Source organism: Neopelma chrysocephalum, unplaced genomic scaffold (genome assembly GCF_003984885.1).
Source record: "Neopelma chrysocephalum unplaced genomic scaffold, ASM398488v2 Primary Assembly neopelma1_97102, whole genome shotgun sequence".
Classification (NCBI taxonomy): Eukaryota; Metazoa; Chordata; class Aves; order Passeriformes; family Pipridae; genus Neopelma; species Neopelma chrysocephalum.
In genome coordinates, this window is record NW_020925744.1 from 865,399 (window position 1) to 892,767 (window position 27,369).

Here is a 27,369-nt window from a genome sequence, read left to right on the forward strand (position 1 = left end):
CTCGCGGCCGGCCCGGTGCCGCCATAGCGCGCCCGCAGCGTGTCCCGATCCCATCGCGCTTCCCGAGCCTCTCCCGGACAGCCCCCGCCTGACCCGGAGAGGTCAGGGGAGACGCGGCGGGAGCCTTCGCCGTGCGCGGAGGCCCCCGCGCCTGGAGCGCCATGGCCACGTACAAGCCGGTGGTGGTGCAGGCGTGCCCCAAGCTCGGCGAGAAGATCACGCAGGACACGCTGTACTGGCGAGGGTACAAGGTAGGAGGCGGCCCAACAGCCTCAGTTACTACCCTGGAAGTTTTTTTTACTGCTTTCGTGCAACTAATCGAAGTATTTTTTAAATACGCGTGAGTTAGGGTTTTTTTTTCATGAAAACACGTAATGAATGGGTCGGTTTTAATGAGTATATTGGAAAAAAACTGTGAGAGCCGGAGCAGAGCCTGGCAGAAGTGAAATTCGGTATCGTTGTGATTAAGAAACGATTTGGTTCTAAAGGAGTTTTGAACTCTCTGTAGGAAGTAGTTTTTATTTTGCTGTGTTCCTGTTTGGTGGTGTGGTAATGTTTTTTTAACGATCTTTACTACTATTGTTTTAGACACCTGTTCAGATAAAGGAATTCGGTGCAGTAAATAAAATTGACTTTTCCCCGGTCCCGCCATACAACTATGCTGTCACAGCCTCCTCGAGGGTAAGTGGCTTTTCTGAGGTTTTTATGATGCTGTCCTTGTGTTGATATGATACAAGAAAATTTAACGCCTTGTTGTTTTTCCAGATCCACATTTATGGCCGTTACTCCCAGGAGCCCATAAAAACATTCTCTCGCTTCAGAGATGCCGCATATAGTGCCACGTACAGGGACGATGGGCAGCTGCTCGTCGCAGGCAGCGAGGACAGCAGCATCCGCCTCTTCGATGTCAGTGGGAGAGCACCACTGAGGCAGTTCGATGGGCACACTAAGTAAGACAGTATTGGCTTTTCCCTCCATAACTTTCCTGGACAACCCGTGCCAGTGCCTCACCAGCATATAGTATTTATGTGCCTGCTTTGCATGTTGCTGAAAATCTGAGTAATACTGATACATGTTGCTTGCAACTGTCTCATGCAGATCTTATCTGAAAAGTAGATTTTACAGTTAAATTCTAACTTGGAGGGAGGTGTTTTTTTTTTAAATGCTAAATATGCATAGAGTATAGAGACGAGTAAATACGTTTTCTGTTTCCAGTAGGTGTCTGTTAATATGTTGTGCAGATACAGTCTTGTGACTACCTGACACTGATAAGTACATTATATTTGATGCTGGCAGAAAAAGAGTTCTAAAAAGTGTCTAAACAAAAACAATGAAGAAGTATGCCAGGAAGAGAAGGGATCCCTTAAAAAAAAAACCAAAACAAAACGTAAAAAGTTCATCATGATAGGCTGGGGTGGGGAAGGAGTTAGAAGTTCTGTGTATCAGTGAGGAGAAGACAATGCTTGAATGGGTTGCTGTGCTGTGGAAGACCAATGCGTATTTCATCTATGTAGAACAACAACAACCCCCCTTTCAGTGGGAAGCACCCAGGTTGGTGTTGTGAGTGTTTCTTTTTGAGGTCTGTGTTTGTAGATCAGGTGTTAGGCTCTAATGATAAGGTTAACTGTAATAAGATCTGTGTATCTGTGTTTTCCGTAAAAGTCATTCTCTGTTGGGATGTTACATTGATAATAAAGATTTAAATAGCAATTTTAAAGGATGAGAAGATTGTCCAAACCAGTCGTACTTAAAATTTACTATAATAAATGTTTCTTAAAATTCACTATTGTAAATGTTTTCTAAAGGACAGTGCTAGCACACAGACCTCTAAGTAACAAGTGCAGAATTTAGAGCTTTCAAATGAGCTTTCAAGGAGACCTGTAAAACATTTAAAGCATACCATATCAGTGCTTAGGTAAGCATCTGTCAGCATGACCCTCTTCTGCCTGAAAATACAAAAATTAAAATACTTTAACCTCTAAAGTAAGGCTTGGTAACTTCTAATGTAAAAAAACACCTTGCACTTCTAAGTTAACATACTTTATTAAACTCTTCATATGGACTAACTCTTCTTGAAACATGTTGTATTTTGACTTTGGGTATTGTGGATTTTGTTTTCTAGACCGGTTCATCTAGTGGGTTTCCTGTACGATAAATACAGGATATTTTCTGGTGGTGATGATTATTCAACAAATTTGTGGGATATTCCAAGTGCCACAGAAATCGTCTCATATAGCGAGCATACTGACTATGTGAGATGCGGCTGTGCAAGTAAAGTGAATGCGGATGTCTTTATAACAGGTTCAGTTTTATTCTTTATTATGCTTCTTTTGGATTGAAGAAAAATGCAGAAAGAAAATTTTTCATTCAGTAGGATCTTGTTTATTATATTTTCATAGTGGAGGATTAGTCTTCCTACACAATGCCTACTTTGTTGTTTCCTTTTTTTGCTTGGTTTTTAAGCTTGACACTGATGTTTTGGGGAAACTCAGCATGAACTGAGTTTTAACATCTTTCGTTTTAGCCTATTTGGGTTAACAGAACTGTTCTAACTAGCTTTTAAAAATTAAGAAAATACTGTGAATCTATCCTTTGGCTGGGGTTGACTGAGGTATTTTATCAGGTTTCCAGAGCAGGACAGTAGTTCTGGCTCCAAAATAAAAGGTCACATGAAAAGTTCTTTGAAACCATTCCTTTGGTTTTGTTGGCAGTAGCTTTCTATTAATCTGTGGTGAACTGCTGTGAAAAAAACCTAATATGCCTTACATCCGGAGGCACGAGAGTCTAGGTTTCATCAGGTTGCCTATTATTTATTGTTGTAAATACACTTCATTAATGGAAGTGAAATAAAATTAAAGCAATTTACTTTTAAGGACTGAGATGAAGCTAGGGCTAGAATTAGAAATTTTATGTTGCCTGAAGGCTGTAAAATAACCAAGATAAACCATGCAGAGTTTTTAAGTGTGTGGTTTAAAACGTTACTATTAGCCAGGAGCTCCTTTAGATTATAGTACATGGCTGTTTTAGTTCCTGAAATAATTGAAATTATGAAACTGAAGCCATTTATGGTGGTGTTTGTAGGTTCCTATGATCACACTGTGAAACTATTTGATGCACGAACAAAAAGTAGTGTCATGACAATAGAACATGGCCATCCTGTGGAGAGCGTGCTTCTATTCCCTTCTGGTGGACTTCTAGTATCTGCAGGTAATTCAATAAAATGAAATATATCAAGTATGTTTTCTGTGGTCATAATTTGAGAAATACTACAGCTACTTATTTTTTGTGTGGTGCTTTAATTTCGTAATGAAGTGGTAAGTGATGTAACAGCTAGATTTCTCAAATATCTTCTTTAGGAATCTGTGTTTATTTGGAGGAGTAGGAGTCTTTTCTTTTTGTCTCTGTTTTGATATTCTTGTAGTAGGCCCACCCAGAAAAAGACATTTTTAATGACAAAATACAGACTTTAATTAGCCCAGTGCTGAAGTGAAGGAATGAACATACTTAAGAAGTTTTGAAAAGATGGGACTGTGTCTTTCTCTTAATGTTGACAAGGTTTTTTAGTCTCTTCTTGCCATTGCATCACAAGTCCTGTGACCCAGTGGTTTACAGATTTTTGGTTTTTTGGTAAGGAGTATGTTGAATCATTCAGCTCCATTTAGAATGGCCTAAAAAGGAGGAGGCTTGTATTGTGTCTTGTCCCAGGAGATAGTCATAATGGAAGGGATGGTGAGTAGGCACAGAAAACTGTGTCATGAAGGAGGTACCGTATTATTCTGTGAAAACTTCAGAGAAGTGTAAATGTGTACATATGTAAGACTGTTTTATGTTATTCCTTTTCACAGGAGGTCGATATGTCAAAGTTTGGGATGTACTAAAAGGCGGACAGTTACTAGTTTCACTTAAAAATCACCACAAAACTGTAACTTGTTTATGCCTGAACAGCTCTGGACAAAGGTTATTGTCAGGATCCCTGGACAGGTTAGTACATTTTGTGGCTTTTTGAGATTTAAATTCTTTAGAACTTTTTTCCCTTTGAAAGGAAAGGATTTGTGAATCTGTGCATTTTTTTGGGCTTTACTTGAGAACAGGTTTCGGGGCCAAGGTATGTAACTAATGTCCCTGCTTATTACAGGGGGGTTGGTCTAGATGACATTTGAAAGGTTTCTTCCACCTTGAACTGTACTATGATTCTATGATATGCCTTAACCTTTTCTTCTTACTAACCTGAATGTCAGTAAGGATTGCATGTGCCATATGGGAATGCACATGGACAACTTCTGAATAAGTGTTTTGGTTTTTTTTAATTTCTGAACTGACCTTTGCAGTCTCTGTAAAGTGACTGTTCTTTAATACAGTTTAAATAGTAAAAGTGTGTTAGTATTCACTTTTAAAAAGCCTGAGTTTTCTGTCTCATGCTGTTGCTTTTTGTACCCGAGATGACAGGTGAAAGATGACCTCCTTGCTTTTTTGTTTGTTTGTTTGAAGTTGGTGAATACTGGTACTTGGTCTGTTGTCTCCAAAACATTAGAAATATGAAGTGATCTGAAATGACAATGGTCTGTTTCCCTCCTCCCTCCTGTACTTCCTAGGTTACCTCAGGCTTTATGATTACATAACGCTACAGTTCATCCTTGTAAGATAATGTTTTGTTTTCCCATTTTTAAAATATTTGATACTTTCAACGAAATCATTAAGGAGGAGCTGGATACAATATCTATGGATTTACTTCCAGAAATTGCTAATAGATCATACATTTAAAATTTAAGAACAAATTTGAAGTGATGCTGTTTCCTAATAAGCATTTCTGAAGTCAGATAGTCACTACATCTACCTTCAGTTTCTTCTCTTGTCCTTGCCCCATTTTCATCTTTTCTGGGGTAAGAGCAATCCTCTCTTGAACTTGTGGATATCTTTTAACAGTAATAATTAAGAAGCTCAGTGGTAGTCTGAGGAATGCATTGTATCAATACTCAGTTTCCTTAAATGATCTATGGAAGTTGAGAGTGATGAAATTCCTGTAAAATGACTATGATAAGGCACTACTAACAATAGTTTTATCATTACTCTTCTGTATAGGCATGTGAAGATTTACAGTACTACATCCTACAAAGTAGTCCACAGCTTTAATTATGCAACATCCATCCTTAGTCTTGCATTGTCGGTAAGTACAGTAGACATCTTCCTAGATAAGGTAATTACTGATACCTTTTAAGTCACTAAAGTAATTAATTTTGCTTTCGTGGCTATTGGAGGTGTTTCAGAAGAGTGCTGTTGGATGCAAAGTGAGATGACTGATTATATTCCTCCTGAGTAATAAATACATGAGAAATTAGCTCAGCAGAGTGTGATTTCTGTGTAAGTCAAAGAATTTCTCTTACGTAGAGAAATAAGACTGAGCCTGCTCAGTCCCTCTTTGAGCTTCAGCAAACTTGAAACTTTGCCTAGATTCCTTGACAAGGAGTTCCACATTTCTGATACTTGTTGTGTGAAGAATTGCTTCTTATTGTTCCACTTGAACCTTCATTATCTTCAGTTGATGCCTTTAAATGAGACATTGGCCAGCTGATCTCCATCATACCTGTCATAATTTTGTAGCCTTTTATTATATCATAGTATGGTTTGGCTTGAAAGGTATCTTAAAAAATCATCTAGTTCCAGCCTCCCTGCCAAGGGCAGGGACACCTTTCAGTAGACTAGGTTGCTCAAAGCCCCATCCAACCTGGCCTTGAACACTTCAAGGTATAGAACATCCACAGCTTCTCTGAGTGAAATTTATACCTACTTTGTTATGTAAGTGACCAGTGTTTTGAAAAACTTTCAGTTATTTCTCAAAATTCTGCTGTTCCATGATAGCTTTGCTTTCTCCTAGGTGGTAGTCATGCCTGTTGTTTGGCATGTAATAGCCAAAGGCAGTTGTATGCCATTGAAAAAAACAAAACCTCATACTTACAGAAGGATGTTAATGCATAATTGAGCTTGATTCACTAGTTAGTCTGTAATATTGCTTATGAACATAGCCTTGAAGCTGTCCCTGTTTTGAACAAAGTATTTGATCATGGGACCTCAAAGAGGTATCTATCACACTATTATTTGAGCCTTATCACAAAACATAAAAATTTAAAAATCTCCATGATAGAGCAGCAAATAAAGCACTTGGGTCCTAACTCTGTGATTTCTTTGTTCTAGCCTGAAGATGAAACTATAGTTGTAGGCATGACCAATGGGGTGCTAAATGTTAAACACAGGAAACCTGAAGAAAGGAATGAAAAATCTCAAAAGAAGAGACAACCAGCATATAGAACCTATGTGAAAGGAAGAACTTACATGCCAAAACAGGTATGAGGTGGTGAGAAAATATGTACTGAAGCCCTTGTCAAAAATTGTTTTTTTGGAATGTGCTGGGTTGGAGAAAGGGAAGGGAGGGAGTATATAAAGACATACAAGCTTGTTCATGGTAATACATCTAATCTATTATGTGTGTGTATTTGTCTAATTCTGAACTCTTCTTTGAATCCTAGGAAGATTTCTGTGTCAGTAAACCTGTAAAACGTGTTTTGAGGAAATACGACAAGCTGCTGAAGAGCTTTGAGTCTTCCAAGGCTCTTGATGCGGTCCTGGAGGTAAGGTATTGGTTTTTCTCATCAGTTATGTGATATCACCTGATGTGAATTTTTCCTGTATGTCAAACTAATTTTATCTTAGTGTGTAACTAGAAAGGAATCAAACTTGGGTTCCATTTTGGTTTTGCTGATATCACCCCTGTGTTGTGTGTAAAGATACTGCTTTGGTACTAAACTCTTCTATATGTGTCCAGCCACCCATCATGCTTCATACTCCTGAAGTTACGGTTGCAGTCATGCAGGAACTACATCGCAGAGGAACATTGAGGAGTGCACTTGCAGGCCGAGATGAGAAGCAAGTTAATCTCCTCCTTACCTTTGTGGCAAGGTATTATTTTAACCTGAGTTCCTTCTAACTATTTTGACACTTTTATTTTCCAATAACTTGTTACAGAGTTTCAACAGATCACAGGTTGCTCTCACAAGCCTTTTGCATTCTGATCGCAAGCTGGGATAGGTCTGAAACAGTTTACCGGTTAGCACAGAACAGTTTTGCTGGTAGTATGAGATATTCTACTTCTTTGACAGACATTCAACCCTTGATCTGTTACGTCCCCATGTACCTGAGACTTTTGCCAGTCCTCCAACCCCCCGCTGTCTTCCCAAAAGGAGGAGGGTGAATACCACATATAGGGGGTTTTTTTGACTTGCATCTGTGACTGCTGTTCTGTGCTGTGTCTTCAAGAAGAAGTAGTTGTCTGTATGCCTGTGTGAGAAAGCTGCTTGTTGGTGGTAGGAGTGCAGTGAATAAAAGTAGTAAAACTAGAATGTCTTCCAATTTTGCAGGCGTGTAATTGAGCCACGATTTACTCCTGTGCTGGTCACTGTTGCAGATATGATCACTGGTAAGGACAACACAAAAAAGATTCTCAAAGTTATATAGCTCGCTTGGAAATAAGGTTGAAAGTGCTAAATTTTAAAGAAAACAAACTTTTATGGGTTTGTTTATAAGTATGAAGTCAGTGTCAAGAGAATGATCCAAAAAGAGACATTGCCAGATAACTCTAACCACAGTCAGTATCTGATTTGCATTGGCTGCAGGAAGCTCCTTGTGGTCTCTTAAGTACCTTTGATACTTCATGTTTCTATGCTTACATAGTACAAGTAACTTCTTCTGTGAGGTAAAAATAGTATTAGAACTCATAAAAACATGTTTTTATTAGTTTGACATACTGTTATATTGAGTACATATGACCACTGTTTACGGAACACCATTAAAGTTGTTTTATTTGTCCACAGAGTTGGACTTGTGCCAGATTCCTTAAAAGCATCTCTAACTAGCTACTATAATTTTCACCTTTTTATAAATATGTGGATTCTTAAGTGATGTTTTTCTTTACAGATATTTATCAGCCTGTAGTTGGGCAGTCAGCGATTGTTGATAAACAGTTCTTGAAACTTCAGGAGGCTATAGGAAAAGAGATTGACTATCAAGAGGAACTACTAGAAGTTTTGGGAATGATGGATACACTGTTTGCTACTTTTACTGAGAAAAGAGGTACATATTTAGAAGAGAATGAAAGTAATGGTCTTGCAGAGACCGTTAAAACAAATAGGAATGACTGACAGCCATCACAGCAAATTGTCACAAAAATATTGTGGACTTGGAATATATGATCTGTTCTCCTTGTAACTTCTTATAATAGTGACTGTCAAAATAAGCCTTTCTACGTTGAAGATCTCTGCAAACTGTGTTGCTGAATAGGCTTGATTGCTGAAGACAGAGAAAGAAGGAAGTTTTCAAAATTTTCCTTGCAAAATTTTTTAAACAATTGAATTTTAAAGTTTTGTTCCAGAGTTATGTAACTTTTTAAAGTGTGTGTTTGGCATCCAGTACTATAATGATTTGATTTTATTTACAAGAAAATAATTGAGGTTTGTCTAATTTTAGCGTGTCATTGTCCTTATTTAAGGTTAGTATCCCGTCTCACATCCTTGGAAACAGGAATAAAACGGCATATGCATGTGATACATTGTGTTTTCTCTCCCTGCTTCATTTTCATTTCAGACTTCCATGAATTCCTCGGAAATCGCAAAATGACTCAAGAAAAGAAGTACATGCTTATGTATATTGAAAAATATGAATTATACAGAAAGTAGATAATACTTCTAAAGGGAAATTAATTCAAATTAAATTATTGTAATAAGGGAAATACACAGCAGTGAGAAAATATTCAGTTAAATGTCAGAACTCAATTTTTGTGTAATTCTATCACTTTCTGTCTAAATTATTATCAGTATGTGTTTGAATGCTAGGGTATGGTTTATTTTAACTTCAGGCAGTGCTGTATCACTATGTACACATTGGAAACAGAGGTGTGCTAAAGGCTGTTGAGTACATTTAGGATGACACTAGGTTCTTCCTAGAGCCGCCTTATTCTGTGAACCAGTATTGCTTGGAGTTGAAGGCACACATTTCTCTTGGCAGTGGCAGGTTTCCATGGCTTGAAAACTACTAACCTTGACATTAAACGTATTCTCAGTTCTTACTGACAATATTCATGTCTAAGATATGTATCCATTGTAGTGTCTCAAAGTTTGATGTGTGGCTAGCAGAAGCATAGGAAGAAGTTGGATTAAAACAGCGATTAGTTTGATCTAAATTGGAGAGAGAGAGATTTGATGGATGGACTGTTTGGTGGATGAGAATTTGGTTAGATGGTTGCATCCAGAGAGTATTGGTCAATGGCTCAATATTCAGATAGAGATGAATGATAGATAAGTGGTGTCATTCAGGGGTCTCTACTGGGACCAGTATTGTGTAATGCCTTCATCAATTACATTGACAATGGATTGAATGCACCTTCAGTGAGTTTGCAGATGACACAAAGCTGAGTCATGCAGTTGACAGACCTGAAGGACGGGATACCATCCAGAGGGATCTGGATAGACTTGAGAAGTGGGCCCATGTGAACCTCATGAAGTTCAACAAGTCCAAGTGCAAGGTCTTACATCTGCGTCAGGGCAATCCCAAGCACAAGCTGGGAGCTTTGGGTCAAAAGACTTGGAGGTGTTGGTGGATGAGAAGCTCAGTGTGACCGAAGCTTGTAGCCTCAGGTGTCAGATGTGCTCACCTTCAGCCCCTGGCCTGGGTCGCCACTCTGCACATTGTTAGCAAAGCACACTGCTGATTGAGCCATAGGCACCAATAGTCCAGTGTCTTACAGTGCCTGGGCAGTCACTGTATATGGTCGAATGTTTGAGTCAGTAATTACTAGCAGTTCAGTCTCTTTAAAGAAGGAAAAACACCAAAAAGAAAAAAAAAAAAAAGGACATGTTTGGGGAAAAGAGAAAAGAAAAGGTGGATACCAGAATCTGTGTAACCCAAGACAGGTGCTCAGTGCAGGAAGGATATGGATCTATTGAAATGAGTCCAGAGGAGGGCCATGAAGAGGGTTGTGGCACCTCTTCTAGGAGGACAGGCTGAGAGACTTGGAGGGTAGAACATTGGGGTTACTCAGCCTGGAGAAGAGAAGGCTCCAGGGAGACCTTGTGGCCTTTCAATACTTAAAAGGACAATTACAACCTTTTAGCAGGGCCTGTTGTGACAGGACAAAGGGTAATTTTTATAATCTTAAAGAAGGGTAGATATAGACTAGACATAAAGAAGTTTTTTACAATGAAAGTGTGAAACATTGGAACAGATTGACCAGAGAGCTGGTAGTTGCTCCATCCCTGTAAACATTCAAGTAATTGCAAGGGGATTGGACTAAATGACCTTTAGAGGTCTCTCCCAACCCAAACTGTTCCGATGATTCTCAGATCTTACATTTATTTGATGTGTTATGATGTTTACCATTCATGATATTCTTCCAAGTGAGTTTGCCAAGGTAGACATGAAAACAGATGTTAGATATTGTCTACACAAATGGAAATCTGATGAAAACATAGAGAAACAAATGCTTTTTAAGATCTTGATGTCTAACAAGACTAGTAAAATGAAATTTGGAAGTCTTATTTGACTAACCAGTTGTATTATGAATTCTACTGGATTTACTACCTCTGCATTGAAAGCTAGTATTTGTTCAGGTGACAAACTTGCCAAAGTTGTCTAATCTTTGTGTCTTTGTTATTCTCTGTAATTAATGAAAGGTAATAGCTTCTTTTTCCCATTTAATAAGATTTTTTTACATTATGCAAGCTTTTCTTCAGTACCAACATAATCAAGTTATCGAGGAGCTTGCATAAGATACTGTTCTCATTTTATATAATACATAATAATTATATAATGTAATATAAAACTTATATAAAATTTATATACTTATATAAAATTCTGGCTTTTTGGCAGGTTGATGGTTGAATAAAATAGGAAAAACAGTTCCAGTTTGTAGTGTGCTGGTGCATGTTTAAAATGTTTTACGGCAGTGCCAAGCACGCACGTTTTTGTTCTACAAGTGAAAAAGTAATTTAGTTATATGAAAAAGTACTTATTTTTCCAGCAGTCCATTACCTTATGTTCCAGAATCTAATATTTTGAAGTATTTAGATAGAATGTCATGAACTGAAATAGTTGAAATAATTAATTGTGCATTAGATTGGAGGGGTTGTAATGCTGAGTGTCCTGTTTTGGGAAAGCATATTATTCTACTTATATGGAAAAGTGGGCATTTATTGCATACGACGTGTTCCTTTACTTGTAGGTCATTTGGGAATAACCAGGTTGATTTGTGTTTAAAATATAGTTAATAAATTACCTTGCCCCACAGCAGATAGTTACCTACAAAAGCATGTCTGTTATTAATTTTTTTAATATACTTTTCCTAGGAAGCATTTTTGTTGAAAAGAGGGAATAATCACTGAATGTTGTGGTTCAGGAGTACAGTTAGTGTGGAGGCTTCTCCAATGCACCCAGAATTAATAGTAAACGCTTCCCTTTCCTGTGTTCAAGCACCTGAATTATGTGGGAGAAATGGAGAGATGAGCTGGTTGGTCACTGTTGGTTTTATCAAGCCTTCAACTGAACATTCCCCAGGAAAGGCATTGATCTCTCTTCCCTGGACTAATTCAGCTAATGAGTGAAATTTTTATTGCTAGATCACTTACACATTCTAACTTCTTGAGGGTAAATATCTTTGTATTTCAACAGATTTGCATGATAGAAATGCAAGAGTTGGTTTACTCTGGTACTGAGACCTGTCAGTATCTTATAGTAATACTACATCCTGTTGGAAATTATGTAAATTCAATTACAACCTTTAGATATTAATTGTTGTATCTTTTTCAATTGTGAAAATTTGGAATTGAAATCCTGAGTCTCCAGCTTCTGCAGATGCACTTATATTTGTCTTCTTTTCTAGGATAACATGCACTTGGATAGCTTGCTATATACAGTGGTGAGTGAATATGGCAACTGAAGTAAAGCAATCCCTCTGTATGTTTCCAGTAAAGTATGCTGGGGCTGGATGTAAAGGAAAGGTGCTCTAAGCCACCCTTAACCTGGCTGCACCTCATCAACCTGTACTTTTTCCTTCTGGTATATTTAACTTTCCAAAGTTCTGATTACACCGTAACTAGCAGGTTATCTCTGCTACTCAGAGTTGTGGACTTGTTCTGACAAGGACAGCACAAAAGTCCCTGTTTCCTTGTACTATGCAGAGATGTTTTTCTGTGTGATCCGCTACCCAAAGTAAAACATCAAAAAGTTTAAACTTTAGAGATGAACACACACCTATGTAAAGCCATGAATCTCTTGCTGAAACAGTCAGGGTGGTAATGGGGTTCTACTGGCTTCTGTCTCTCCTCTGGGGCAGTACCTTTGTGACCTGTGCTCTGTTACAGCAGTCTAATATGCTTAATTTTTAAAAATGCTGGTGAAACTATAATGCATTTAGATGGTTCAAGGTAAGTGAATTAGCAGAGTTTAATTGTGTTAAGGACATCTGGTAAGAAGACATAACTGAGAAGCTTCAATTTTTTATTACGAAATGTGAGTCAGGTTGTGATCTTGTGCTATTAGCTAGTGTCTTCCAGTGCATTTACCAGGTTGGATACAACTTTTCTATTAGTTGAATAGGCAATGTGTAGGCCTTGGAATGTCAGATGGATTTTATTATTCTATGTACAATTTTTTTAAACTATCAACACACTATTAATGTGCTTACTATTCTCATTGCAAGTGGTTTTCAGTTTAAAAGTCAGGAGCTGTAAGAATCCTTGTAGGTATGGGAAAAGAGTATAGGATGGAAAAGTATGGCAATAGACCTTTGATCTCAGATGACAGCACTGGAGGACTTGGATAACTAGGACTTAGTATTGGCTTAGTCAGTTTTAAAGTTACTAGCACTACACTACTAGCACTAAAGTGACTAGCATTACTACAGTGAGTAGCATTGCTCAATAAACTAATACTCAGACCTTACTTAAACTCTGCTTCTGGGCTGAACAGACCCAGCATTCTTACGCTTTCTCACTCTCTCTCTTATTACCTTTAGTCTCCTGTGTTTCCCAGATATTTGGGCTACCAAGGAAATACACACCTTTGTTGTGTACCAGCCACCGTCTCACAGTAAAACACTAATTCTTTCATGCACTGCTTACAGCACTTGGGTAAAGCTTTTTTTCATACCCATGACATTGTGCTAAAATGCTGCTGTTATGAAGAAAGTATGCTGTCCATCAACAGCAAACAGATCACGAATTCAATTACAGTGCAGTAAGAGGGAGCTTGAGAAGTCCTTATCTGGAACCTGGTACTCACAACCCCACATCTTCAGTGCTTCACCGTCATTACCGGTGAAACAGGTTGACAGAATCAACATAAGATGATTTTCAGAACAGCTGAAGTTATGTATTGCATATGCTTGGCAGCTGAAAAGCCGAAACGTGGTGTGGTTTATCGGGATCAATGCACTATGCCGCACGAAACGCATCTGGAGCGGCCGGGAAGCAGCCTGATCAACCAGCGTCTTGCGTGGGCAGATCCTAGCCGCGTACTGCTGACTACAGGAACGCCGCCCGACGACCGGACCGGAGCAGAGAGGACGGGAGGGGAGGGGAAGGCTCCGGCTGCCTTGAGGGAGTGCCGGGGCCGCCGCGGCTCCTGCCCCGTCGGCGGGCTCGCACCCTGCGCTCCGGCCGGGAGAGGGCAGCGCGCCCCTCCGAAAGGCGCCAGGGCTTCCCCGCCCGGGACCGGGACGCAGTCGGGGCCGCGCAGGGCTCCCCGCCGGGCTCCCGCTGTCCCTTCGCTGTCCCTCCAGCTGCTGGTGGGGAGCTCGGGCGGCTGCCCCGGAGTCTGCTCCCCAGGAGCTGGGCACCACCTTGCTCGGGTGGCCGGGGGCCGTCACACAACTTTGTTCCCTAGCCCCGCGGGCTTCCGAGGCCCGGGGGCGGTGCATCCGCGGGGCCGGGCGCGCTCCGCCGTAGTCCCGCAGGCGGCTCCTCAGCGCTGCCACCGCCTCCCGCGCCGGCTGTGGCGGCGGAGCCCTCCCGGGACGCTCGCTGTAGGTAAGGCGGCCTCTGCCTCGGGCGGAGCGGGGAGCCCGGCCCGCGGCACTTGCTGCCCGGCAGCTCCGGGGTCGCTGCGCTGGGCGGGGAGCGCCGCGTTGTCCTGAACCTTCACCGGGGCGCGACGTCGAGCTCCAGGGAGCTGCGCGGATATTGCCCGGCTGGGACGGTGCGCGGATATTGCCCGGCTGGGACGGTGCGCGGATATTGCCCGGCTGGGACGGTGCGCGGTGCGCCCGGCCGGGCTCCGCTTGTGTCCTGGCAAAGCGTGTGCCTGGGCTGTCATTTGCCTTCCAAAGCCCCAAAACGGGGGAGAGGGATTTGTATGTTGTGGGATTTTTTTATTGTTGTTTGTGGGGTTTTTTGTTTGGTTGTTTTTTTAAAATATATGTTGTATTTTTTCTTAAGGTCATTATTTTGCCGTAAAAGCTGGTCGTGGTTTTTTTTCCAAGTTCTTGCCCCAGTGTGGACAAGGTACTCAGTTTTGATCATAAATGTGTTTGCCTTTCTCAGACAGAGCAAAAGTTTTTGACTGATTAACTTCTTTAACACTCAAAAAATGTAAAGGAAATGAAAGCTTTTCTAACGGTAAAATAATAAGCAACTTTTGAAGCAGTTCTTGGGTGCATTTTGTTGGGACACTGGTTTGCAGAGCTTAGAGATGGGCCAGTTTTCAACCTGCACAGTGATTTTTCTATAGAAAAAAGGCTCTAAAATTCTTCATTTTTATGGATTTATTCCTGTCTCTGTATCTGGTCCTATACAAAAACAAAGATAGTTCTCCTCATAAGTCATTACAAGGCACACAAATGTGATTGAAAATCTAACAGATGTTTTCTTTTACAGAGATAATAGCTCGTCACGACATATTGTGGAAGTAGGATTTGAGTAAGAGGGATTTTTCTACATAGATAAAAAATTAACTGTATTCTGTGAATTCAGTATGAAAAATTGACAGGACAAAATGGTGAAAATATTTTAGTACTTAAGTGCTTTTATTTTTCCAGAGTGGTGTTTGAATATTGACTGTAACTAAGAAAGTGATTGTGCAGATGTATCTTAATAGTCTACCAGGAAACTCATCTGACCTTCTCATTTGACTTGCAAATTAGGCATTTATGCCAACATTTTGTTCTGTAATATCATGAATGAATATTCCTTTTGCTTGATCTGAAACTGCTGCTGTTATGCAGAAGTTCCCGTTCTCTCCTCCAGAGAATAGTTCCTTTGTGGGGTCATTTCAAAAGGGTATGGTGTGTAGTGGCCTGACGTTCTTTGGATCTGAATAACAAGTTGAATTTGCACCACGATATAGGAAGGATACCCTATGACTAATGTAGTGACTCAGATTTGCCCAGATTTTGGCTTTACCATCCAAAAAGCAGCTCTTTTCATGGGCACACATCAGTCAGCACATGCATATCTTGATTTCCCGGTTATACATGGGGAATATGGTAATCTCAGGGCAGGAATATGTGTACCTTCTGCAAATAAGTATTCTAGTTTCCAAGGTGCTGCCTAGAACAGGAAGGAGAATTTTTATCACAATGCATGTTTGTGCCCAAGTATTGAAGCTGCAAAAGTCTTTGCTTGTGTGAGGAGTTTTTGTACTTTTTGACTGAAGTGCTCCTTTTTATTTTTTTACTCTTCTGTATTGGCTTGAATATTACTACACCTGTAGCATCTTCTCACCACCTGTCTAGGAATGTTTATGGAATTTTCCTCAATATCGTCTGTTGAAATTCTTCAAAAATTACAGAAATTTCAAAATTTTACAGATTTCTGTACCAACTAGTTGAGCTCTGTGAGTTGTATCTTTCAGGTTTAGCATCATTAAGACAAGCAGGTACCACCAAACTACATGAATAGTTAGAAGAGGGCTGGAAGGTGGAATAGTTGCCTTTCTCAATAGAAGCTGCTTCCTTGAATATCAGAATTATGTTTAATGACTTTTGGTATCAAAAATTTATTTCTAGCTCTTAATGGTTTTAGAGTTTGTGGCACAGTTCTAACTGTACACGAAAGTGGAATACAGGTTACAAAAGGGTCATTAAACACACAGAATATTCCCTTACCTTGTTAGTTATAGCAGTTTGGTGGATGGCCAAGCCTGAGTAATGATGAAGTGTCACAGATAGCACTGGAGCATGCATTTGAATGCCTATGTAGAACCAAATATTTCTGGTCCACTTCTTTTCTACCTTGCCAGTAAACTGTACAACTGCGCTGCATGAACTCTGTAAAGGGTTTACTTTCTCTCTGGTCCCACAGTTTCATAGGGCCCAAACTATGGAGTACTAAATTCTAAAAGCTGTTAAAACTTTCATAATTAGATAGCTACTATCTCTGTCAAAATGGGTGTTGAAAGGGTAAGAGAGGTAAGACAGGTATCTGGCAATATTATCAAACATATTTTATTTTGTTTCAGTAACCTTACAAATACATTTGGGAGTTTTTTTGTCTTTCAGTAATGTATAACCAACTTTTAAATTTTTAAGGTTTCTAAAAATCTAGAGCCCCATTTTATTTTTAGTTGAAATGAAAATGCTACATTAAGAATCTTAATTCAGGAATGCATAAAGAATGTATTTTGCCAACCTCAGGAGCAGGCTTCTGTTGTAAGAGGCATTTTTTCCTAGAGTTGTTTCTGTGTTTTAAAACCCAAGCCTATTTTTAAAAGGTTAAAAAATGTGATCCTTTTTTGAAGACTCTTTAAATATTTTCCCTTCTAAGGAACATAAAATGGCTGTCCCTTTAACAAATTAAAAGAAATATGATAACCATGAATGGGATGATGTTGTTTTGGAGAAAGATCTAGGTTTCTTTTTTCCTCCAGTTGTTGAAAAGAGCGATGATTTAAAACAGCTAAAAATGTGTTTAGCTGCATTTCTTCTGTTCACTTGCTTCAAGAGCAGCTAATGTCTGGTGAAGTAATCAACACTGGTGCAAGCTGCTTCATGATAAATTTAATAGGCAAAGGCTTATTTTACCTCTCAGTTTGAATACTGTCAGAAGGCAGTAATTGAATGGGCTTATGTAGCTACTAGCTGAGGGTTTTGCTTTGTCCCCTCTATATCCACTGTACTCTAGATGTTCAGGAAACCCAAGTGTAAAAATGATGTAAAAAGGTCATGTTAAAAACTTTGTCTGTAAAGTTTAAAACTTTAACGTTAGGAATGTGGTATTTATTATCCTTGTATTTTCACCTTGCTACTTTTTCCTTTAATTTATTTCTTCCAAGGTCTGTTAGTCAGGTCCAGAGCAAGGATCTGCACTTAAAAGAACATTCTGTACCACGTTTATCCCAAAGGGAGTTCCTGGTTCTTGGGAAACTGTGAGCAAGCCTTCAGTGTACTGATTTAACATAAATCAGATGGAATCTGTAAATTCAGAAACATAGTTTGATTCTGTTGCTGTACTTGTTTAGAGGAAACTGTGGGATGAGCATTATTAATAGAAACTGACTGGTCTGTGAGCACCACACTGAAATCTCACTGGTTTTGAAGAGTATTAAGATCTGAGAGAGATAGAGAGAGTATTTACAGTAATTCGTGTCCATCTTAGAGGCTGTCTTGTAGGTTGATGTAGCACCTACCTCCTACAGACTATTGCATAGTTAAAAATAATGAAACAGTGATAATGGTGACTGTAACACAGTCAACAAGCAGAAGAGAGCTCAGTAGACATCTTGATATGCATATGCTGCTAGCTTTTACAATGTGCAAGACATTTTCTTAGAAAAAGTTGTTACATTTTAAAGCATCACATGGGATGCTCTGGGTATTCCTGCCTGCCTCTGGGTTCCTGTTGCTTCAGATGATCAGAAATAAAGATTTAATGTGCTTGTCTTGATGGTTGTTGTAACACTAATCTTCAGTGTTTTATAGACATGAATTTCAATGTGACCATCACCAAAAAGAAATATAATTAAAGAAAGGAAGAATTGAATTCCAAGCCATCTGTGAAGCATCACTGGTGGTTTATTTACATAGTATGACATTTTTGACATTCAGTGAGTTGCTTTACAGTTTATGAAACAGCAGGTCTGTGGCACAAAGGTGTGGGATTATGGTGTGAAAGGAGAATATAGTGAGCAGAGCACAAGCGAAGACCTTATGTTTTGTTATCTTCGAATTGATCCATGGAAGTATGAAATACATGTCTTGTACACTGCTCTTGCTTTGCACGTGCTTGCAAGGCTTGCAGAGACTGCTGTCTGGTGCTGCTTAATGAGCCATGGAGGCTCGTTCTGGCAGCCACAGAGCCCTGAGTTAAGTGAAGTCCATAGGGGTGACTACTGGATCACAGAGCAGCATCAAAGCCAGAGTCCTGTCTTCACCTTCTCTTTCTCCCACAGTGATATGCTTTATTTACAAGGAAGAGGAGAGAGTCAAGTTGCAGGTTGTGAGCTGGGTTGTTGTGGGATCAAAAAGTGTTCTTTTGTGTTTAGGAAAAAGCTGATGATAGACAGTAGGTGCTAAGACAGCCAAATAGTAGTCACAGTGTTGGCTGGAGGGTCACCTTGTCAACTGATAGAAATGCCTTTCTGCTGAGATAATGCTTCCCCTTATCTAATTTATGTGGTAGGTACAGAGTAAAAATGTTTGATAACTCGCATCTTAAAATGCAGTTAAGCCAATACTGGGTGTTTTTATTTTCCATTGGTTTATTTCCATATATCCTTCTAACATATCTTGATAACCAGGAACACCATGGTTTACATTAAAATTTGTAATGTTGCAAAAATTGGATATATGACAGTCCCATAATTGACAACCAATAAATAAATTATTGGGTGAGGAAAAGTGTTTGAGGGATTATTGAAATCTCTTGCATCTTTGATAAAATCTAAATTGCGTGTTGCTGTTTGTCTTAATAACTTGAGCTGGTCAGGGATTGGCAATAGCATTTGCCACTAGGTTTTTGTAGATTAAAAAAATGTTTAGTTAAATAAAATTATTTTCAAGATTTTTTGTTCGTTTTTGTATATTTGCCTTTGCTTGAATGAAATGTCTGCTGCAAGTCTCTCCAGTTTGCAGCACATCACAGTAAAAGATTCCAATAAATTTACTGCTAAACTGGATGCTGAAAAGGTTTTTTTCTGTGTGTAGATGAATCCTGCTACTCCTGCCATTGGTAATGTGGGCAGTGCCTGAAACTGGACCTGTTTGTCTGTTAGATGCCCATCCTGCTGGTTTCTGTGTCAGAGATGCATATGTGAGAGGAAGGGATCAGGTGTTGCTCTGTGAAATTACATGCACTCACGATGTCAGGAGCTCGACCCTCCCCTTGCTGTGTGGAGTACGACTGCTCATTACTGGAGAGCATTTGTCTACGTGGCGCCTCGTGTGCATTGTGGACCCTGCTTTTTGGGGACCTGAGCGGCATTTTGCTGTACAGAGGAGGTGAGTGGTAAGGTGCATGTGATGGTATCTCCTTCAATCCCTTGCTCTGAAATGGAGTTTGCACAAGAGCTGCACCATAGCCAGAGCTGAGTATTTCCTCCCTACGTGCATCCTTTTCCTGCCTCTCCCAGCCACTTCCAGCAGCCAGGCTGAGTTACTGTAAGCCCCAACTGGAGGAAAGACGTGAGCCATTCATGTAAATTTTTTTTCTAAACAACCAGGACTCTTGAGAGTGTGAGAAAAGCAGAAAAGGCCACTCAGTGCTGTGTGTGGACATTTTTTGGTTCTTCTGCAGGAAGCAATGAGTACCATTAGGCACCCCTTTGTATCCAGGAAACAGCATTATAAGCTGGTTTGTCAGGGCATTACATGTGGAAAGTACTGATTGTTTCAACATCGTTCTAGTCAGTGTTGTATAAATAACATTGATTGCTTCTGATGAGCTAAATCTTCAGGTTATTTATCCTTTCAGGATTCATGTTGAGCTAGGCACTTACTATTTCCAATTGCACAGGCTCCCAGGGGATCCACAGTGTGACACAAGCAAAGAGTGAAGGGAATAGAAGCCATGATGGCACCATCTCTCCAATAAATTGTGTTTGTATTACCCAACACGAAAAAAAGTTTATTGTACTGGTGATGCAATGATTATCCTCCAAAGGAAGAGCTAAGTTATGTTTTCTTGTGCACACTTGTTGTGGAATAGGTAGACTAGACTGATATATATATATAATAATATAATGGCCCATCTTCGTGAACGAAGATTTGGGGAAAGGTCTTTTACCTTTCCAGCCTGTGCAATGGATTTTTTTTAGGTGAGACACAGCCTGCGCTGAACTGAGCCCACCCTTTAATGCTAAGGTTCATCTGCCGGGGCCAAGCAAGCTTGGACAATGGCAGTGAGGTCCTCAGGACGTAGGTTTGTTTAGAGTGTCCTTCTCATAGATGGATGGCCACACAGGGCTAACGACCTCCATCAGGCCAGGAGACCGGGATTTGAACCCGTGGTCGCAGCAGTGAAAGTCCTGCACGCTAACCACTAGGCCACCAGGGGTACCTGCTTTTCTTATCCTTGCAGAGGAGGAAGATGTCATATGACAGAAGTAACCAGCAGTATTTCTCGTTCTCTTCGTGTGGCATAATGATTTGAATGTGCTCATATTTTCTTGCAGTGGAGATGGTGGAGTTTAGTTTGCATGTGTTCCATTAAAGATTGAGAACCATTGTAGGTGAAGGGATTTTATACAGTAGAATAGAGCAATGGTGTCAGACAGCTGACTGACATGTCTTGTTTTAGCCAACCATGAAGAGATGACCTTTGAGTAGCAGTAATGGTGAGGTCTGGGATAGATATTAATGCGCTTCATCTGTTCTGTGAGGTGACACTTGTGAAAAGCTCTACCTTAAACTACTCCTTGCAGAACTAACGTTACTGTTTCTTAACTTACGTTGTAACCCTGTTTTCTTCTGTACCTACGAGTCTGTGCTACCCGTGCTGCTGCTTTTAAGGTTGAGTTCAGGATGGTGCTGCTAGAAAATGCAGAGCTTTGGTGGTGTGAAATGCCTTGGAGTCAGCTGCAGGATACTTCCTCCCTCCACAGAAAATAAGAAACTCTTCTCTTTCAATTTTACTGCTGACTAGGCTGGCCGGATTAGTGTTTACCTTGATACTCTTTTCATACTATATGAAAGCTTTGGGATTTTTTTGGCTGAACAATTTGTGACCAGTGATTTTGTAAAGGATTTTGCCTTCTGTTTTAAAACTGCAAGAATGTATGTCCTTGTGAATGTAGATAAATCGATGGGCAATAGGAGATGAGGATTAACAAATTCATGGTTTAAAAGGAGTGTATGCTGGGATGGTGGATGGATCATTGTAGGCAGGGAAATTCTCAAATCCTATCTGACTCATAGAAGGCTGTACCTATGCATTAACAAGCAATGAGCTGCACAACTGTGTTGTTCTTGGAAACTTCAGCTGTAAAAACAAGGCCATATCTGAGCTGAGACAGCCTTCTCTTAAGACAGACTTTTTTGTGGCCTGTTTTAGCAAGTAGAAGACTTGTGCATAGCTGGTGAGCTCAGATCTTGCTGCTGTAAAGATGTGGAGTTTCTTCTGGTATGCTCTTCTTATTTGAAAGGAATACTACTTTTAGACTATGAATTTAGAGGATGTAGTGCATTGGAAGTATAGAAATCAAAGTTGCTATGATGACTATAATTATATTCCAGTGATGACTTGTATCAGTAGCTTGCTGTTTAGCGTGGTAAGGCAACCTGCCTTGGGGATAACTTCTATGAAGTTGCTAGAAAACCAACACCAGACACTTAAGATATTGGTGTGGAGTAAAAGTTGCTACAATGTGTCTTGTGGTCAAACATAATTTTTTGCCTCTAGAAATAAGAAATTATGAAATTCCCATTACTTCATTTGCTGCAACTACGAGTGTCTCATGCTCAGCCTGATCTGTTTCGTTTACTGTGTCTATTATGTGAAATGCACACAGCATATTAACTAAGACCAGCCACCCCTCCTCCAGCCTTAACATAGACATTACACCAGTGTTTCCACATTCTAGGGACATTTGGGGCAACTGGGTAGCTGATAAGCTTAATATCCTTTTTTCCCCCCTAAATATGAAAGATGTTGATCTAGTTTACAGACATGAATCATGTATAATGATATCAGTACCTCCTGATGGGTGTGTAATAATTTCGCTGGTTTATTCTGTTTGTAGATGCTGTGACAATGGAGTTAAGCTGTGCTGAAGTACCTCTTTATGTAGGTCCTACAACACTAGGCTTCTTCCTGAAGAGTCGCTTTCTTTGCTCATTCAAAAGCAAAGTTAATGAAACCAAAAACCATTCTTCGTTTTTCCTGAGACTGGAGGCTGTTGAATGTTGCTGTCTGGTGCAGGGATGTCTGGAGGTGATAGTTTTCAGTACTGTGGCTCAGGTCTCTGAAGGAAGTTTCAAATTTTTCCCCTCCTTGTGATCATTATTTTCTTCTCCTTCAATAGTCTTAATGCTTATGGATTTTTTTGATTTTTAGCTTTTTGTAGATTTTAGAAGTAGCTGTAGTTAGCTCACCCTTTAGCACAGTAGTTGACACGTTTACCCAACCCTATTATCCCATTTCGGATCTAACTTCCTAAATTCCTTAGTTTGTTTAGACTTCCCTCAGGGTAGGCCTTCTTTCTGTTTAAGAACATTTGCACCCTGGCTTGAACAAGATCTCATGGCTAGGCTTCGCGAACGAAGATTTGGGAAGGGCTCTACCCACGTTTCTTGCAAGCGCGTTGGTGGCTAAAAAGACCAATACGAGAAAGGCATGTCCGGTTGCAAAAGACACAGCAGAAAGACTCCTTAGGTGGTATATTCTGCGAGGCTCGATTCTTTCTGCGTTGTCTTTTCTCTTCAAGGGTGATCCTGCGTGCTTTCTCAAAAGCATCAGCAGCGTTATAAATGGTTTGTCTCCAGGCTTCCCGATTGGAGGCCAGAGTAGACCAGTTATGGTGATCAATATGCCCGAGGCTGAGTTGTTGCTTCAGGGAGTCCTTGTATCTTTTCTTCGGGGCTTCTCTCTTGCGGCAGCCAGTGGCAAGTTCACCATAAAGCAGGATCTTAGGGAGGCGGTGGTCCTTCATCCTAGAGACGTGCCCTGCCCAACGTAGCTGTGTTCTCAGTAGCATGGCCTCAATACTTGTGATTGCTGCCTGTTCAAGAACAGATGTATTGGTCACATAATCTGACCAGTGGATGTTCAGGATTGTACGGAGACAGCGTTGATGGAAGCGTTCTAGGAGACGTAGGTGGTGGCGGTAGATGACCCATGATTCGGAGCCATATAAAAGAGTAGACAGCACTATGGCTCTGTAAACACTGATCTTGGTACTTTTCTTCAAGTGTTTATTTCGCCAGACTCTTTTATGAAGCTTACCAAAAGCACTATATGCCTTTGCTAACCTGTTGTCTATCTCCCCGTCAATCTTACCATCCGAGGAGATGAGGCTGCCTAGGTAATTAAACTGTTGGACTGATTTGAGCTCTGATTGGCTGATGGTGATGTGGGGATGATGGGGGACTTCCTGAGGTGCAGGTTGATGGAGAACTTCAGTCTTCTTTAAGCTGACTTCCAGCCCAAAGAGCTCAGCAGCATCTGCAAAGCAGGATGTTAAACGCTGCAGAGCTGCTTCTGTGTGGGCAACAAGGGCGGCGTCATCAGCGTAAAGCAGCTCCCGGACAAGATGGTTTAAGGTCTTAGTGTGGGCCTTCAGTCGCCTTAGGTTGAATAGGCTTCCATCAGTACGATATCGAATGTAGATACCGTCCTGATCATTGAGGTCTGCCATGGCCCTTTGGAGCATCATGCTGAAAAAGACTGTGAATAGGGTAGGAGCGAGAACGCAGCCTTGTTTCACACCATTCTTTATTAGAAAGGGCTCAGAAAGTGTGTTGCCATATCTGACTTGGCCGTGCTGACCCTCATGAAGTGAGATGATCATTTGAAGGAACTTGGGGGGACAACCTAAACGTTCCAAAATCTGCCAAAGACCTTTTCTGCTGACAGTATCGAAAGCCTTGGTGAGGTCGACAAAGGTTACATAGAGACCTTTGTTCTGTTCCCTACACTTCTCTTGCAGTTGTCTGAGAACAAATATCATGTCTGTGGTGCTCCTGTTGGCTCTGAAGCCACACTGACTTTCAGGTAGAATTCCTTCTGCTATAGCAGGTATTAGTCTGTTCAGGAGTATTCTTGCCAAGATTTTGCCAGCAATGGAGAGCAGAGTAATACCACGGTAATTTGAGCAGTCTGATTTAGTACCTTTCTTCTTATACAAGGTGATGATGACTGCATCACGAAGGTCTGAAGGTAGTTCGCCTAATTCCCAACAACGCACCACAAGCTCATGAAATTTAGCATGGAGTGCAAGGCCCCCATGTTTCCAGACTTCAGGTGGAATTCCATCAACCCCAGCTGCCTTGCCGATTTTCACCTGCCGTATGGCCTTGAGGATTTCTCCTAAAGTGGGGGCAGTATCCAATTCGTATTTCACCGGTTGTTGTGTGATGGACTGAATTGCTGAGTCTTGGACTACACGGTTGGTACTGAAAAGAGTCTGAAAGTGTTCAGACCATCTATTCAGAATGGAGGTTTTATCTGACAGAAGCGTTTGACCATCTGCACTGAGTAGTGGGCTTTGGACTTGGTATGTGGGCCCGTATGCTGTTTTCAGGGCCTCATAGAATCCTTTGTGATCCCCTGTATCTGCACATAGTTGAGTTTTTGCAGCTAGATCGGTCCACCACTTGTTCTGGATGTCACGGAGTTTCTGTTGGAGCTTGCTGCATGCAAGACGAAAGGCTGTTTTTCTTGCGTGACAGGATGGCAGCGCAAGGTGTGCTTGGTGGGCAGTTCTCTTCTTCCTCAACAAGTCCTGGATTTCTTGATTGTTTTCATCAAACCAGTCCTTGTTCTTCTTGAGGGAGAACCCTAAGGATTCTTCAGCGGATTGCAGGATGCTGCTTTTAATATGCTGCCAAATTGTTTCAGGGGAGGAAACTGCAGAATCTGTGGGATGGTTTTCGAGCCTAGTTTGAAGGTTTGCCTGGAATCTTTCTCTTACTGTGGCTGATTGGAGATCATTAACTTGGAGTCTTCTCCTTGGGATACTGCCCCTTTTGGGTTTGAATTTGAGATTGAAATTGAGTTTACAGCGCACAAGCCGATGGTCTGTTTGACATTCTGCGCTGGGCATCACGCAGGTATGGAGGACATCGCGGACATCTCTCCGTCGCACCAAAACATAATCAATGAGATGCCAATGTTTAGACCTGGGGTGCATCCAGGTTGTCTTCAGACTATTTTTCTGCTGAAAGATAGTATTAGTGATGGTAAACTGTTGCTCAGCACAGAATTCTAGCAGAAGTCGACCATTATCGTTGCAGTTTCCAACACCATGCTTGCCTAATACTCCTTTCCAGGCTTCAAAATTCTTACCTACTCTGGCATTGAAATCCCCAAGGATAATGATCTTATCATCTGCGGGCACCTTTTGGGTAAGGCAGCGCAGGTCAGTGTAAAATTTATCTTTTTCAACAGGGTCAGCTTGGAGAGTTGGGGCATATATACTGAAGATGACAACGTGTTGGTTGTTGTTTAGTGGAAGGCGTAGGGAGATAATGCGGTCAGAGTGACCTGTCGGCAGATTTTCGAGTTTAGGGACAATAGAGTTTTTGATCATGAAACCAACACCTGAGAGATGTTTTTCGGCTCTGGACTTACCTGACCAAAAGAGTGTGTAACCAGCACCATGTTCTCTGAGGCTGCCTTCCTCATGAAGGCGAACTTCACTGAGAGCAGCAATGTCGATGTTGAGACGAGCCAGTTCGTGGGCAATTAGGGCAGAACGTCGCTCAGGACGTCCGCTGTCCGCAGAATCAAGCATGGTTCTGATGTTCCAACATGCTAGAGTTAATTTAGGTACACCTTTGGAGGCAGGTGCATGCCTTTGTCTTTTACTCTTTGTGCGACCGCATTGGACGAAGATGCCCGTTGGTCTGCGGTTAACCAACCGGGTGAAGGTGGAGATGAGCTTTGTTTAGGCCACCTTTTCTAGGCCCCTCTCCGAGTGGAGCAAGCAGTGCTGTCCTTGAAAAGGCTGCTTGGTCGTTCAGGGTGCTGCCCCAAGAGACTCTCATCTCCGTCAGTCTCAAATGACCAATATCCTGAACTGCCTGCATGCAGGGTTGAGTCTGCGGCTCCCAGTGCACCTTTCACCTACCGTTTCGACCCTTGCCCGTTGCTGCAGGACTTTTTGCATGTGGGTAAAGCCTTCAAGCCTGCGCAGTGGATTTTTTAGGTGAGATGCAGTATGCGCAGAACTGAACCCACCCTTTAATCCTAAGGTTCATCTGCCAGGGCCGAGCAAGCTTGGACAGTGGCAGCGAGGTCCTCAGGACGTAGGTTTGATTAGAGTGACCTTCTCTTAGATGGATGGCCTTACGGGGCTTAGCGAGCTCCATCTGCCCGGGTTTGGAATTAGAGTTGTCCTTCTCCTAGGATGACTGCCAGATGGCTAATGAGCTCATCCTGCCCAAGAATGTAGTGTAATTGGTCCTATGGTTTGACCTGTCTGGCGTGGCCAACCCTACCGAAGGCATGTACCATCGCCAGCATAACATGCAACCACATAGGGGCATACAGGCTACGTACCTGTTAGAGCGATTTGGGCAAGTCTTTCATTTCCTACTTTACTACCACCTATTTTGTAAATAATCATAAGGAGATACATCCCTTTGTCCTACCCACCCTTACAAGACAGAGCAAAGCAAGTCTATCCAGAACATGGGGAACCTGGGCAGTAGCCGCAGGTGAACCACAAACAAAAGGACAAACAAACAAGCAAACCAACTGACCAACCGTAGTGTCCCCCATACCCATCCAGCCTGGCTGGGAACCCCATCACTGTAAAGGGCCCCCACTATCCACCCTAGCTATATGCTACCCCCACTGTGTTACCACGTATCTCAGGTACACTGCTTACCTGTGACACTACATACGGGATTGTCCCGCACTCCCTTCTGTCAGTCCGAGGACCCCCATGGTCTGCTTGATGTCCCTCCCCTCTATTCCTCCCCTGCCTTCCCCTGAATCCCCCCTCCCCCTTCCCCCCTCAAACCTGGAACGCCAAACCTTTGTGTGCACTGAAGTAGCCCCCTCCACCTCCACGGGCGTGTACCAACTGCCGGCAAGGCTGCCCATCTCTCTCCCCTCTCGTGCTGCGGCTGTGTGTGGGGAGAAAACCACACGCGCTCTGCGCGCGCGGCGCCGGAAAGACCCGGGACGGAGCCCGGTCCCACCCCATGTGGCCGGGGTCGGAGGGAGGGGGAGGCGT

The 27,369-nt window shown here is 41.5% G+C and overlaps 2 protein-coding genes across 2 annotated transcripts in view; both read left to right on the top strand.

The window, feature by feature from the left end:
• The first annotated feature begins 19 nt into the window (after nucleotides 1-19).
• Nucleotides 20-8,891, top strand: UTP15 (UTP15, small subunit processome component). Its single transcript, XM_027671514.1, has 12 exons — nucleotides 20-251; nucleotides 589-681; nucleotides 766-950; nucleotides 2,123-2,301; nucleotides 3,082-3,207; nucleotides 3,846-3,981; nucleotides 5,080-5,164; nucleotides 6,190-6,339; nucleotides 6,522-6,623; nucleotides 6,818-6,951; nucleotides 7,410-7,468; nucleotides 7,966-8,891. The coding sequence occupies exons 1-12, from the start codon at nucleotides 162-164 to the stop codon at nucleotides 8,187-8,189; spliced, it is 1,563 nt and encodes a 520-aa protein (XP_027527315.1). The 5' UTR covers nucleotides 20-161; the 3' UTR covers nucleotides 8,190-8,891.
• A 5,148-nt stretch (nucleotides 8,892-14,039) lies between these two features.
• Nucleotides 14,040-27,369, top strand: part of ARHGEF28 (Rho guanine nucleotide exchange factor 28) — a 124,178-nt gene continuing 110,848 nt past the window's right edge. The window contains exon 1 of the mRNA XM_027671526.1: nucleotides 14,040-14,066. The gene's annotated coding sequence lies outside the window, so the exon portion shown is untranslated. The remainder of the gene's footprint in view (nucleotides 14,067-27,369) is intronic.

What these genes read in the sequence shown, in the direction of transcription:
- UTP15 (XM_027671514.1), top strand. Translation starts at nt 162, where the DNA reads ATGGCCACGTACAAGCCGGTGGTGGTGCAGGCGTGCCCCAAGCTCGGC. An exon ending in CTGTCACAGCCTCCTCGAGG is followed by an intron (nt 682 to 765) that starts GTAAGTGGCTTT and finishes TTGTTTTTCCAG; the next exon opens with ATCCACATTTATGGCCGTTA. An exon ending in CTCCTTACCTTTGTGGCAAG is followed by an intron (nt 6,952 to 7,409) that starts GTATTATTTTAA and finishes CCAATTTTGCAG; the next exon opens with GCGTGTAATTGAGCCACGAT.